The sequence below is a fragment of the Natrix helvetica genome (assembly GCF_964273705.1).
Source record: "Natrix helvetica genome assembly, chromosome: 2".
Classification (NCBI taxonomy): Eukaryota; Metazoa; Chordata; class Lepidosauria; order Squamata; family Natricidae; genus Natrix; species Natrix helvetica.
Genome location: NC_138552.1, coordinates 62,548,906 through 62,563,762, shown reverse-complemented (window position 1 = coordinate 62,563,762; position 14,857 = coordinate 62,548,906). Strand labels below are relative to the sequence as shown.

At 34.5% G+C, this 14,857-nt stretch overlaps 1 protein-coding gene across 7 annotated transcripts in view; it reads left to right on the top strand.

Annotated features, from left to right (window-relative positions):
* Positions 1-249: 249 nt before the first annotated feature.
* SECISBP2 (SECIS binding protein 2) overlaps positions 250-14,857 on the top strand; it is a 32,266-nt gene continuing 17,658 nt past the window's right edge. For 3 of the 7 annotated variants that reach the window (XR_014174435.1, XM_081942011.1, XM_081942009.1), the window contains exons 1-11: positions 250-410; positions 3,512-3,660; positions 4,587-4,830; positions 7,052-7,220; positions 7,690-7,922; positions 8,725-8,788; positions 9,190-9,347; positions 9,811-9,960; positions 11,580-11,681; positions 13,266-13,400; positions 13,579-13,717. Coding sequence is in view for 6 of the 7 variants with exons in the window: in XM_081942011.1 (XP_081798137.1) it covers positions 381-410; positions 3,512-3,660; positions 4,587-4,830; positions 7,052-7,220; positions 7,690-7,922; positions 8,725-8,788; positions 9,190-9,347; positions 9,811-9,960; positions 11,580-11,681; positions 13,266-13,400; positions 13,579-13,717 (1,573 nt within the window). In the remaining variant the exon portion in view is untranslated. Of the gene's footprint in view, positions 411-515; positions 657-3,511; positions 3,661-4,586; positions 4,831-7,051; positions 7,221-7,689; positions 7,923-8,724; positions 8,789-9,189; positions 9,348-9,810; positions 9,961-11,579; positions 11,682-13,265; positions 13,401-13,578; positions 13,718-14,857 lie in introns of those variants that run through there. The other 4 variants (XM_081942013.1, XM_081942014.1, XM_081942010.1 and 1 more) reach the window with 4 other exon arrangements.

The following is a 14,857-nucleotide window of genomic DNA, read 5'->3' as shown; positions in this document are numbered from 1 at the left end:
CGAAGTTCCAGAAAAATTGGAGAATAGCGGTGTATTGTAGCCAAGATTTTTGTCACTTCCTCTCGGAGATTGCGTACCAAAAGCTCTCACGATGGCCTGCTCTGCCTGTGCAGCTGGATGCGGCTTCCCTCCCGCGCAACCGCGACCCGGCGCGACTTCCTCGGGAGAACCGTCGAATACTTCCGCCTGCAAGCTTCTCTTTGCCTCTGGCGTCATGGCGACTGTCATGTGACATCTACACCGCTGCTGATTGGCCGTGATCCCCGGAGGCTCCGGCGTCGCTTCCATGACGGCTTTTGTGCGCGCCAGCGGGGTTTGTGGTGGAGGGTAGGGTGGAAGTCGCCGTTAGCAAGGCATTGACCTTTGCTTTTCTCCCCGCCATGACTTCAGAACGGGGAGCGGGCAATGAGGTAAGCGGGGAAACGGCGGTCAGGCTGGGTCTGCGGAGCACTAAAAATAAAGACCGGCTTTTCTTTTAAGTCGCCTTGGCCGTTGTTATGTAACCGGCAGCGAGAACTCCCACTCCCCCGCCCGCGATCCCGGTAAAGAGAAAGAAAAGGAAGCCTCTGACAGGTTTCTTCTTGGTAAACCACGTCGCTTGCTTTACGACGGGAGCCTCGAAGTGAAGGTGTAAGATGACAGTCGGTTCAGTTCAGGTGGGGAGTCCTTCCTCCTCTGCCGAAGGAAAAGCAAATACAAGCAGAGATCTGGCGGCCGCAGCCAAAGGCCCTTAGAAAAGGCACATTTCGAGTGTGTTTTCACAACCCGCTAAATTGTAGTTAACGAACTGTAGCGGAAAGTCCGAAGCCAAACAAAATGCGTCACATTAAAACATAGTGTGGTTATTTTCGTTTTAGTTCAAGTTATTTTAATACAAACTAGCGTGTTTGTTAACCATGGTTTACTGTTAAAATATTCTTTGAACGTAGCAAATACGTTCAAACGTAGCAAATATACTGTAAGCATTATCATTACAGGACATTGATAGATTCCATTCCGCTTTCAAGGTGGCTAAAATTAAGATGAATCTTGCCTATGGAATTGTTTTTCAATAGTGTATTTCCTTTTGCACCTAATTCTGTTCTCTAAACTGAGAAAGGGTTGCCATTTCTCTCTGTTCGTTTTTCAAAAACATCATATTTTAATGCCAAAACTTCCCACAAAAAACTAAAGTTCAGGAAACTTTTTCCAATAAAAGGAACATTTTACTCACTGAATATATTTATTATCTGACTTTCAAGACTTATCTGAGATAACATAAGGTACCTTACAATACAAAACAGTATTGTAATTTTATTTGTAAATATAAATGATTTCAAATAAGCTGAATTAAAATAAACAAAACAGCTTCCTGAAATTAACCGTATACCCAGGAATTATATAATGTGCAACAATACCATTTTCTTCATGTTAATATACAAATGGTTTGCCGTTGTCTTCTTCCAGAATTTTAACCTAGTCTAATTGAAAATATTGACACAACTATTTAAAGGGGCAGGGAGAGAGAATGATAGGAAGCCTGAAATTGGACTTTTCTTATTATTATTTGATCTATAAGAAACACTCCTTATGTAGTGGGTACTTCTTTTCTTACAAATTACAATGTGCAATGTGATTACAAATATAACAGATAAAAAAAATTGACCAATGCTTCTACTTATGACCAAATTTGTGTGTCTGACAATAATGAACACTGGAATAAGAGTAACATTGGCAAAACTGCAGAAGATAACTATCACAAACAGATGACAGCAAGTAATGATCTTTACATATATATAGAAGGTTATTTAAAATAATATTGGTAGCCAAATTAAAACTAGATGAAGCAATAGGTCATTAGTATTTCTTCTTAGTGACTATGCTTATCTGCATTTAGTAGCATTTCTTCTGAGAGCAAAGTGCATCCAGGAAAAAGTATTATCTACTTTAATTTTGCCATATTGTCTGACACTACTAGTCAAAGAGAGTTATTATTTAAATTTATTTACATCCTCGGTGGTTAGCAGTGCTAAGAATATTTTGTGGATAACATTATACATTCAAAATGAACCACAGTTATTCCACTTGGAGAAAGAACCAACAAGTGTGCAGTTCCATATGGCTTAATAGAACATATACAAGCACCTTAACGGTATATACTGTGATTTCAAAGAGAATAAATGAATTTACTTGAACAATATGATTGGGAATGTTGTAGAAGCTTAAAATAACTGAATCCAGTGTCTTGGCTCATTACATGGTATAGAACAATGGGAATTGCAAGTACTAATATTTAATATTTCACTTGGTTGGAAATTGGCTTTACCACCCCCCCCACACACACACACTCACACTTTGGCTAAGGTTGTATAGTATATGTTCTTTTCTGTTTTTAATTTATGAATTATTTATTTCATCAAAATGATAATTATGATTAGCTAATGGCTGAAAAATATGTGATGCAAAATTGCAAAATTTTCAAAATATGTAATTATTTCAATGTATTCAAATTGTCAGAAATGTAAAAATTATTCAATCATACTTTAGCTTAATATTTTTGTGATGTGATTTAATGTGTATATTTCACTTTCTGATTACATCTGCACTTGCAAGCAATCAGTATAAATTTGCCAGATTATGACTGCACTAATTGCAAAAATAAATAATTCATATTCTTGACCGAAACATTTAAGTTTCCTGCAATGTTTCTAGAAATAACCACTAGAGGGTGCACAGTGAAAGGGCATTTAACTGCTATCTGAATAACTTGCTGCTGTTTGGTTGCAACTTTATAAATGAAAGTTAACATAGAGCCAATGCAAACATACCACAGTGTATATGCATATTATAATTTTCAGCTCAAACCAATCAATTGCAGATTAAAGTCTTTTTCACTGAATGTTACTGATTATAATTTACAGTGGTAATCTAGTACGAATTGGTAGTTATTTTTTTTAACTCCCCTAAGTAGGGTGAAAAAGAGTGAGTAGCCCAAAGTCACCTAGCAATTTATGTTCTTAAGGAAGGATTAGAATCTTGTCTCCCTACTTCTTGTCCAGCACCTTAGCTGCTGATATTGTCTTTCTCTCTACATATACAAACATGCATACACACATAGACATAGATACATAAGCTAGGAATGTGAAATAAGATGTTTTTTTCTCTTTCACAAACTTCTACTTTAAATTACATCTGACATTTAAACTTGTAATGCAAAACTGTAACGGGGGTAAAAGGATAGTAGGGAGATTCCTGCAAAAGAAGAGAGATTGCAGAAAGGGAGAAACTTCCTAAAACCTATAGAAAGTCTTTTAACTTAATTTAATAGCAAAGATAGAAAAAAATATGTGTCTCTACTGCCTATACTATCTTTGCTGCTGATTGTAATTAGAGAATATACAGTTGGTATTTTAATGTCTTCATTCTTGTTTGAAGAGCAGAAGAATCATATTTGTTCTCATGTATATGCATAACATTTGAATTGATTGTGGATAATCTGAAAGTATATGTAATCAAAACTTATTTTGTAAAGCAGGGTATCAAGTTATCAGCAGAGGTCAAACCATTTGTCCCCAAATTTGCAGCAGTAACAGTGGCATGGTCAGAACCCTCAGAAGCATCTGTCTTTCCTGGATATTATACGACATGCTATCCATATATTCAGGAGCCATCAGTGAATAAGTATGTACCCTTTATGTCTCATTTTTGAGGAAACTTAACTTCCCAAGATCTTGAATTTAATTTTTTAAGTTTGGTGAATTACATTTATTGGTTATTTATTTAAGCAATGTATATGGCTCCCCATTTCAACAATAATTCTGAATGATATCATTGAAATGTTCCTTTAATATTTTAGACTATAATATTTAGTGTATTTCTTATGAGACACTTCAAAGTTGATGAGTGACTTGGGGCTTTTTCTCAACCCTAAATGTCTTACTTTTATTATCTATGGAATACTAAGAATAAGAACAGAGTTTAAATGGGAAAAAAAGACGATAATTAAAAGATAAAGAAAAAAAACTTTGAGATACCAGTTCCTTTTTTTGTTAGATTGTTTTGTGTTGGAACAAAATATAGCTTACCATTTAATCATTAAAGGGGAAATCATATTTATATAAAATAATTTATTTTCAAAAATATACAGATAAATGTTGATACTTTCACAACTTGTGATATTTATTATAATGTTATGTTATATGTTGATCAGAAATCTAAATATCTAGCATTAGCATTTAGAACTGAAATATTTTCCAGCTATCCTTTCTTGGTATAGTACTGCTTGCAATTTATGGAAGAAATTCTACATCTACACGTGTATTTTTGAATTTTGTAAATCAGCTTTCATTCCGTATCCCATGTCTTTTTATGTTTATTTCTTCTCAAAAAATTCTTAGCAAAATAAACCAAGTGATTTGTGACATGTTTAGAAAGCCATGTTTCTGCATTATAACAATTGTTTCATAATTTGTTTCATTTGAATATCAAACATACTATGATATAAAATAAAAACATACCTCTAGAGTGGGATTATTCTCCTACTATAGAATGTTGATATGCTTGAGTAACCTGTTCTGCTAAAAATCAATATGCTTATTCTGTTTAAGACAACAGCTATATATTGAAGAAGTACCATGGGATACCTCCACCTGTCTTTCTCAGTGTGCATCTCAAAATACTACAGGATGTACTTCTCTTGAGGAATACACCAATTCTCCATATTCTCTTACTGCCACACCAAGAACACATGCAGTTTCCAGCTTCCAGAGTCAGAACATTTATAGTAAACAGGGTAGAGAGTACACCCCACCACCTTCTTTGATCAGAAAAGAATGTGCTACTTTATCCAGGGTAAGTGATAACAGCTTAGACACCTATTTTCAGTTCTTTCTGTAATTTCACCTCTTGCTGTTCATTTCCAAATAAGGTGTTAATACTGTTGAACACTGCCAAAATGAGAACCTGTGGTCCGCATTCCAGCATGCTTTTTTATCCTTAGCTGTCATTGGGTTCACAAGTAACAACTGTGATTACACAATTAGATCCACTGTTTCAGCTGTGACCTTTCCTAAGACAAATCAGATGTGGTAACCATTGTCCATGCTTTGTATTTCAATGCATCTATTATAAAAAGCACTATAAATCAGGGGTTTCCAACCTTGGCAACTTTAAGACTTGTGGACCTCAACTCTTCGCTAGCTGAGGAATTCTGGGAGTTGAAGTCCACAAGTGTTAAAATTGCCAAGGTTGGAAATCCCTGCTATAGATAGTCCTCGACTTATAGCCAAAAGTTTGGGATCAGAACTTCCATTGCCAAGCAGGGAAATTGGTAAGTGACTGGCATTCAATTTTACATTAGCCACAGCTATTAAGTAAATCACCCCAGTTTTTAAATACATCCCTCACTGACTTTGCTTGTTGGAAGTTCCCTAGGAAGGTTTCAAATGGAGATAACATGAACCTGGGACATCACAGCTATCATAAAATGCATGCAAGTTGCCAAGCACCCAAATTTTGACTACCGTATTTTTCAGAGTATAAGACGCACCAAGTTTTGAAGAGGCAAATTTTTAAAAAAGTAGATAGGTAGATATAGGGATAGAGAGGGAGATAAAGAGAGACAAATACAGTAGGTAGGTTTGGGGAGAGAGAGAGTAGTTAGGTAGGTAGATAGATAAATGGATAGAGAGAGAGTGTGTGTGTGTGTAGGTAGGTAGAGGGATATATATAGAAAGAAATAGAAATAGAGAAATACAGTAGATAGGGAGAGAGAGAGAGTAGTTAGGTAGGTAGGTAGGTAGATAAAGGGAGAGAGAAATAGAGAGAGAGAGAAATACAGTAGGTAGATAAGGAGAGAGAGAGAGTGTGTGTAGGTAGGTAGGTAGAGGGATAGAGAGAGAGAAATAGAGAGAGAGAGAAATACAGTAGATAGCTAGATGTTTCTGCTGGCACAGCACTTGATCAATGTAATGATCAATGTAATTCTCATCAATCAGTTAAAGAGCAGAAAAAGGTTTTTGCACTCTGCAAACCTCCCAATAATGGCCCATTTCCCCCCCCCCCAAAAAGAGGCATGAATAGCCTTGGGGGGGCTTGCAGAGTGTTCGGGAGGGGGGCAAAAATGAGCAAAAACCAGCCCGTTTTTCGCTAAAACGGGCCCATTTTTCATCAAAAAAATTGCATGCATAGCCTTATGGAGGCTTATAGAGTGCTGCTGGGCATGGGGGGGGGGCAAAAAACGCCAATTTTTTGCTCATTTCTGCCCACCCCAGCCCCCAGGTGCTCTCTAAAAGCCTGCTACAAGCTATGCACGGCCATTTTGGTGAAAGGGCGGGGCTTCGGGAGGCAAAAAATGCTGTATTCGGTGTATTAAGACGCACCCAGATTTTCAGCCTCTTTTGAGGAAAAAAAGTGCGTCTTATACTCCGAAAAATATGGTGCATAACCTTGGGGATGTTGTGATGGTTATAAGTGTGTGCCCCAATCAGAAGTCACTTTTTTTTAGTATCGTCGTAACTTCGAAAAGTTGCTTAAATGAATGGTTGTAAGTCAAGGACTACTTGCGCATAGGGTTATCCTTGAAAAAAGCCTCAAAGCCTCAGTTAATACAAAATGCAGGAGCTGAACTGCAAATAGTATTTGAATTATATATAGCTAGATCTGTATTACTGCAATTTGTTTTCTTAGCAGAAATGAAGTAGTTAATATTAACAATTTTTAATGTTTAGAGGAATACTGAGAAATCATCTTTCCTATATGAACATGTCTGAATATTAGGATGTGAAGAAGAGGCTCATCTGTGTGCCTTCTCTGTCTGAGAACCAATTGTTAGATATATGCAAAAAGGCCTTCTTCTGCATTAATCCCAGGAAGAAATATACTCTCTTGTCAGTGTCTTTTCTTTAGCCATAACTTGTATTTTTTCTTCAATGCTCATTTTGTTTTGCTTGTTTTATTTTAATAACTGTTGAATATTTGAATAAATGTAAATAGTATAAATGGAATAAACAGGGAAATAATTTAGAAAAATCAACTTGAAATATGCATTGTTTTTCTTTGTTATTTTGTACAGAGACAACTGAAAAATAATGAAACTAGACTGGAGGATAAAAGGCCTAATAGAAGTGATTTTACCTGCAGATCAACCGAAAATTCCGCTTATATTCCTCTGCATAGCAGGAATCCTATTAAATCTGGTACACTGACTCACATGATTGAAAAAAAAGAGGCCAGAATACACAGTGAGATCATTTTTAGATTACATATATTATTAAACAGTATATTTAAAGATTGTTAAAATGCAGCACTTTCCCATCCACACAGAGAAATTATTCTGAAATGTTCTCTCTATTGAAATGAAGTTCCCGTAGAAGTCTGAGAAAAAAAATCAGATTTTGGATGTAGCTGGAACAGGGCACAGTTGTGTGCATCTACAAATTTGACACTTAAATCAAATGGGAGGGGGATGAAGGGAAACAACCTAATTAGAATTGAGCATGCTTAATGCGGACATAATCATTGGCTGGCTTAGCTGGGGAAAGAGATGAAAATCAAGATAGTATACAGGGTGGTAGAATGCAGCAGCTTTGAGTTTTTTTACATAATAATTTGTTTCAGGATTTGGCCTAAACATAATAACTTTAAAATAGTAAACTGATTATGGCTATTGAAAAAGGTAACCATTAGTGTTTACATTTTGTTTTAAATTAGATAGGCCTATTAAAGTTATGAATGGGAAGTTCAAGCAAATTCCAAACGCTGAGCATCTACCAGAACCTGCCTTTGAAATGACCTTGTCAGATTTCCCAAAACTCCAAGACCTAGAAAGTAACAATCTCCTGGATCTTCAAAAGCATGCATGGGGGCCAGTGGTCTCAGCAGAAGGAGATAAGCTGCCTCTGACACCTCCAGGAAAACTTGCAATTTCAAACATAACCAAAGAGGTTAGCCACTGGATAGTGTTTGAGATGTTGAACATAGAGGTGTTGATACGAAACTATTTGCTGATCAGTACAACTGCCAATCTCTATTAAGGAAAAATGAATAAAAATATATCTCCCATCAATAATGTCAATTCCATTGCATGTTAGAGTAAATTTGGAACTGAATTCTTAGTTACCAAAAATGTTCCTCTAAGTCTTCTTAAAATGACCTGATCATTTTATACATTATGTATAAAATATCCTTTTTGGGGGGAAAGCAAAAACTTAGTTCGATTTATATTTATAAAGAGAAACAGTTGGGTTGGCAACTAAAAATCAATATATCTTTACACTTGTATATATAATAATTTTTGTATGGGTTGGTTTATTCCGCTCTGTAATAATTTTGTAGTTGTCTCACAGTGAGATCAATGCCTTGAATGCATTCGTATAGCTTAAAAAAACCATGTATGTATGTATGTATGTATGTATGTATGTATGTATGTATGTATGTATTCGTATTTTATTTTCAGTGGCTCTTGTAATTTATAATTGAACGTAACTAAATATGGATTTTTCATTGTACATAAATTACACACTGGATCCTGAAGAATTCCTTTAATGAAGCAAGATATTTTCTGCAACAACTGAAGCTATTCTGGAACAGTTTTAATTTATTTTATTATGAACTATTATTTAATTTATTATCATGGTGAGGCTTTATTTTCTGATTGACTCTAAGTAAAGGTGCATATGATAAATTATTTTTAAATTACACTAAGTTGTATATATTTTCAACTAAAGGTGTTAATATTTACTATAGGGTGAAGTATGTCGGAAAAAGCATTTCACAACAAGACCTTTAAGTTCTTCATCAGATCCTGGAGGTAAGCACTATCCAGCATAATATGACCTGGCTTCATGTTGATGCTGTATCCTTCTACTTTAGAATTTAAAGCATTAATTCACATTCCAGTTCTTACTTTATAAATACATGTGCTTAAATCCATTCATTTTGTGTATAAAATATCCATACATGTAATTAGTCTGTTTCAACATATACAGTAATAATTGAGGATCTCCTGTTTTCATTTTACACATAAAATAGAAATCACGATTCCATGTGAGGTCAACTCTTAGTTTACTCTGATATTAGTTTAATAATACATTATGTGCGCAGTTCCTCAGGCAAGAAAATAACCAAACTCCGAGAGCATCAAAGACCCCTGATTTCAACTCTTAGGTTACTTTGGTATTGGTTTGAATAAAATATTCTGTCTGTTCTCAGTTCCTCAGGCAAATCCAGGCCTTTTCACCGAAATACCCTTATCTTGGGCCACTGTGCTTTCCCAAACTCCCAAAATAGTTGTTCCAGTTCCAGCTTCAATTCTGGCAAGCAATCATTCTGGAAGTAAAAAAACAGATAATGCTCCTGAGGATTACAAGGTATGAAGATCAGTTTCCAAGCAAAACTTTAGTGAACCGGCAGTATAAAATATTTAAATTCATGGATTCGTAACAGGAAGAATGATAATTATGATAAAAATCAAAACACATGGATAGTATTCTTGCCTTGCATTAATAAAATCTATTCCTTTAGAATATTTTTAATACAAGTGGTATAAAAATGAATATATGAGATTAAGTAACCCACGTTTTTCTTTCTTTTTCTATGCATACTGACTCTCCTGATCAACTTTCATTGATTTTCACCACATACCTCTTGTAGTTATATTCATTATTTTATCTATGTTTATTTATTTAAAAGATTTATATGACCGCCCATCTTAAATGTCTCCGGGCAACTCACGATAACAATAAACCAATAAATAAAAGGATCACACTCTGCAATACATTCTTGGCTTTGTTTTCTATCTCTCCTAAGAAATATTTACTTCTACTTATACAGAAATCAGAAAGAAGAGAAAATGCAAGTAACCTTGAAGAAACGGCAAATAAAAAAAAGAAAAAAAGGAAAAAAAAGAAAGCCAGACCATGCAGTGAAGTAGAGAAACTTCCTATCCAGAGGATTTTAGTTCAAGACCCTCCAAGAATTCAGGTGCTAAAGCTAATTATCTGACTCAATTAATTATTATGTGTTTGTGCAGGAATTATAGTACAGTATAATTTAAAGAAATAAAAATAATTATAATGTAGACTTCACACGACAATCAAAAATAATATAAATTTTATTTTATGTAGAATAAAAATTAAGCCTAAATTCCAGGCTTTAGTATAAATTTCTTCCCTTAATTATTTAAAATGTTAGGTCCTATTTAAAAATAAAGCTTTGCCCTTTTTATTTTACTTTTTAATGCCATGTGCAATAATGATAGTTCATGTGGAGAAAATCACAAACTTCTTATAAATGTTACACATTCTACTACTAAGTAGAAAATATTTTTAAGTGTTAAACTGATATAGTGTATAATAATTTTCTTTAAGTTTATAACTTGGATTAGTACTGTTTCCACTAAAAACTTTATAATATCTTCAACAACATTAGGGATTTGTTTTCCTCCCTGAATGTGAAATAAACAAATAGAGACACATACACACAGTAAAAGTAGAGGACACAAGAGATTGGCTTTGCTTGATGCCCTTGGTTTAGTAAAACCTACTTAAAATTCATCTTGGAGTGTAATTGTAATATTACATTAGAAATAGATTGCTTTATCACTTACGTCAACTGATTTCAACTGTACATTCTTAAATCTCTCATTGGGGTTTCTTTTGAGAGGGGTGACACATAAGTTTAATAAATAAATAATAGCTTTTGAAAATGGTGGCTAGCTCATGTGCTTTTGTATTTATATTCTGCTTTAGAGTTCAAAAACTTTATCCTTCATAATTAATCACACAAGACTATTGAAAATATATGTTCCATATTCATTTAGTTACTAAACCAATATGCTTATTGGATATATGAAAGATGCATGATGCAATCCTGAGAATTCAGACTCAGAAATTGGAGAGTCTTAGTTATTACGTCAACCTAGTTACAAAATTATATCAAAATTAGAAATGTTGTTTCTTTACATAAGACAGATGTTGCTTATCTTTTTAACCACTTCACATAAAAAGAAGGAAAACTACTCAGAATCTAGAACCTGGCATAATACTATAATGAGAGAGAGAGAAAAGGAAGGTTTGCTTCTGGGGAAAATGTAATATAGCTTAAACCAGAGCTAAATAATCTTTGGAGGCCAATGTCACTGTAGGATAGAACTGTATCAATCAGTTCTATCAGAATAGTCCTTTGAACTTCAGTTTGAGCTTCGGTGGCTGTATTATGGAGTTTTTCTGTGCATTACACATTTTCTTTTGTATTTCCCACTTAAAAATGATAAGAAAGCATATAACCAATATTTGCAGCGTGATTAGAAAAGGCTGTGTTGCCTTGAGAAAGAAAATCCAAGTAGCTTCTATCCTGGTGATATTCAGGGAGCTATTAGGCCTAGCTGTCTACCAAAACTTGGGGCAGATCAATGGCTAAGCTTCTTTTAGATGAGTCTTTTGTTTATATGTGATTTTCTGGGAGTTGGTAGTGTTCTTGTTTTAATTGTAAATGTGTTATTTAAAAATCTCAGGAGTTAGGCAGTCTCTAAATTGTATTTGTAAATAAATAAATTGTTTCCTACCCAGATCTACTCAAACAATCTACTTTGATTTACGTAGGATGTTGAAGAATTCCCAGATTTAGCAGCTGCTTTTGACAGAAAACATAAACAGGCAACTGAAAATATTCCTTGTTTAACACCTATTATTGAGAAGACTAAAGTAAGAATTATTATTTGTCTCTATTTTCACTTTTAAATGAGTATTCATTATTTTTATTTTTTATGTATTTGTTTTATCATAAAAGGTAAAATACAAAACAGAAAAACAAACGAAACAAAACAAAAACATATGTCCAGTACTAATAACAAAAAAGAAAAAAATGGCATACAAAAAAAAGAAAAAGGTGATTCAATGTTAAGTAAATTTAACATCATTTTTTAATGGCTGGGGTTTATTCCTTTCATTTCGAATTTCGGTCATGAGCACTTTGCTCAAGTCAATTAAATATCATGAAAAATAAATGCAGTGGACTTCATTTATCAGTCTAATGATAAATGATATCAGTCATAATAAAGGAATTAGGAATAAAAATAGGAGGAAGATACACTGTCAGAAATTTCCTTTGCCTCCACCAGTTCTCCTGCAATCCAATGAACAGGAAGGTGATATTATACAAAATATCAATATCACCTTTCTTAACCAAAATTCTTGAACTCTGCAAACACTCCTCATAGGGTTTCTTAGAAAATAAAAATAATAGAGAGCTGCAGCATTAAAAAATAATCTTGGAAAAATATCCTTGCTGGTTTGCATTTTCATAAAAGAGTGTCTTGCTAATTTTTATGGTTGGCAATTTTTGTGAATAGGTAAGTACTGAGTGCCGAAACTGGAGTATGTGCGTGCGCACACCGGAACAGTGGAACCCGGAAGAGAACAGCTGGCCAGTGCATATGTGCATGGCGGCCAGCTGCTCTTCCAGGTTCCATCATGCACATGCGTGCCAGACAGCTGGTCCATGCGCACCGGCCAGGTGCTCTCTTCCGGTTTCCAACATGTGCATGCACGCCGGCGTGAAGACCAACTGGCCAGCGCGCATGTGCGAGCCAGAACTCGGAAAAGCAGCTGGTGGTGGCGCGTGTGCTCACTGAGAGGGCTCTGTGTGCCACCTCTGGCACACGTGCCATTGGTTCATCATCACAGCCTTGTGGTCTCAAAACTGCTTCATGGCTCCCAATGTATTAAGAATAGCTGCTCTACACACATTAGAAAATCTTTGATAATTGCTTGGACCCAAAGTTCTTTGTTGATGACAAAATCCCCATGCATGCACAATGGGATGGACAATCTTATCACATATGGCACACAGAGAGATGTGAAACTAAAGAACTGAAGCAGGAATATCACTTGAATCCAAGCATGTCGTCATAATTTTGGAGTTAGTAACTAGAATCCTGTTAACTCATGAAGTTTGAAGGCTGTTACCGCATAAGAACTTAGATCAGTAAATTAAAATCTACAAGTAGTCCTTGTTTTGTACACGGCAACTTAGTCATTAAGCAACATGGTTATTAAGTGAAACAGCAACAATGTGTATGTTCTTACTTCAGTTTTCCTCTTCTTTATAGACCTGCAAAGGTTGTAAACAAAAGGACTGGTTGCAAAGTTTCTTTTTCATCACCATTTTATCTACAAACTGTTGTGAAACAAGTCAATTCCTAAATAAAGACTACTTGTGTTTAGATTACTGAACTGAGCCATAGTTTTTCATCCTTCTTAGCGTTTTCATTGTATTTGTTTTCCAAGGTAATCACAAAGCTCTCATTTGAGTCTCATGGCCATTCTCCTCCGAAGGAATTAATACCTATGCCAGATGTATTATCAACAAGAAAAACAGGCAAACTGGATCCACCGGCTCCAATAGAAAAAAAGAAAATGCAGGTAAATTTGTTTGTTCTGTGTTACACTAACTTGCTTGTGAGTTATACAAATATTGCTGGACAGGTATATGTCCATATTTTATTGTTCATATTTATATGTTCATATTTTATTTCTTAGATAAAATTTGGAATGGGAGAAAATCTGTGGTTTTTTGTTTTTATTTTGTACTTCTTTACAGGATACTCTGTCATCTAAGAAAAATAGAAAAAAGAGTCAGATTCCTGTGCAGCTTGATTTAGGGGATATGCTGGCAGTTTTGGAAGAAAAACAGCATGCAGAAAAATTAAAGCAATCATTTAAACCTCTGGTGCTTTCAGGTATGCTTTTGATACTGTTTCTCTAGATGATGACATTCAAATCTATCACACTCTTTCTATTTTGTACTTCATATCTTCTAAGGTGAGGTAATTATTGAAAGACTTCAATAGAAGGAATAGAAAGAAAGAATTCAGAGAAAGGATATTATTATATTATCTGTTCATAACAATGTCCAAGTCAAAGCTGCCAGTTCTTTAGCTTGTATCGACTGTCATATGCATCACGTTTTTCCATGTAATGCTTTTTCTTACCAGTATTTTGTCCTTGTTTTTATTACATTATTTCAATATTTACTTTGTTGTCCTATACATAAGTTTCAATTTTTAATTTGCATCAATGCTTGTTCTTGGCTGTATTTTACGTAATCAGCCAATGCATGTTTTTCTTCTTCAATAGTTTGTTTGATTTGAAGTAAACCTCTGCATCCATTATGTGGGGCAGGTATAATCTATCAAAACCACTATGGGGATATAGTGCATAGCTTTAATGTTTTTCAGCCTAAATGGTCCACTTTTTATATCATAAGTAAGTCCCAAGTATAGATGGCTTTGATAATATTTCCACCATTCAAATAATAATAAATTATGATTATCATGATTTGTGGGTAATCTACCATTAGTTTGACAGTCTTAAACACTGGATGGATATGAAAGATAAAGCAGACTGCTCCACAAAAGTTTATGGAAGCAGTCTGAATATATCACGCAATATAGTACAATAAATGTGGTCAGACTTTGAAATGCAAGGTGGTAATGACTTAACTGAATTTCAATGAAGTTTCATGACTTCTTAAATGTAATTTAAACATTTAGTGTTAAACACCAAACTGGTTTATTTGCAATAATAAGATAAAATGAAGGTATAAGAGAGAGAACAAACCATAGTATTTTATCATTAAAAAAATAGCAGTGATATAAACAACTAATTACTTTTAGCTAAAATTGATAATAACAGGACAGAAGAAATTGGCAGCAGTTTACTTTTCTAAAAAACTACCATATTCCCAAGGGAAGGCTTATGTATTGTATTGCTACATAAAGAAAGGAAGATGTTGTGTTATACATTCTTGAGTTCATGTGATGAGATCACTGCTAAACCTGAATTACACTCAAATGTAAGTAATGGCTTCAGATTTAAAG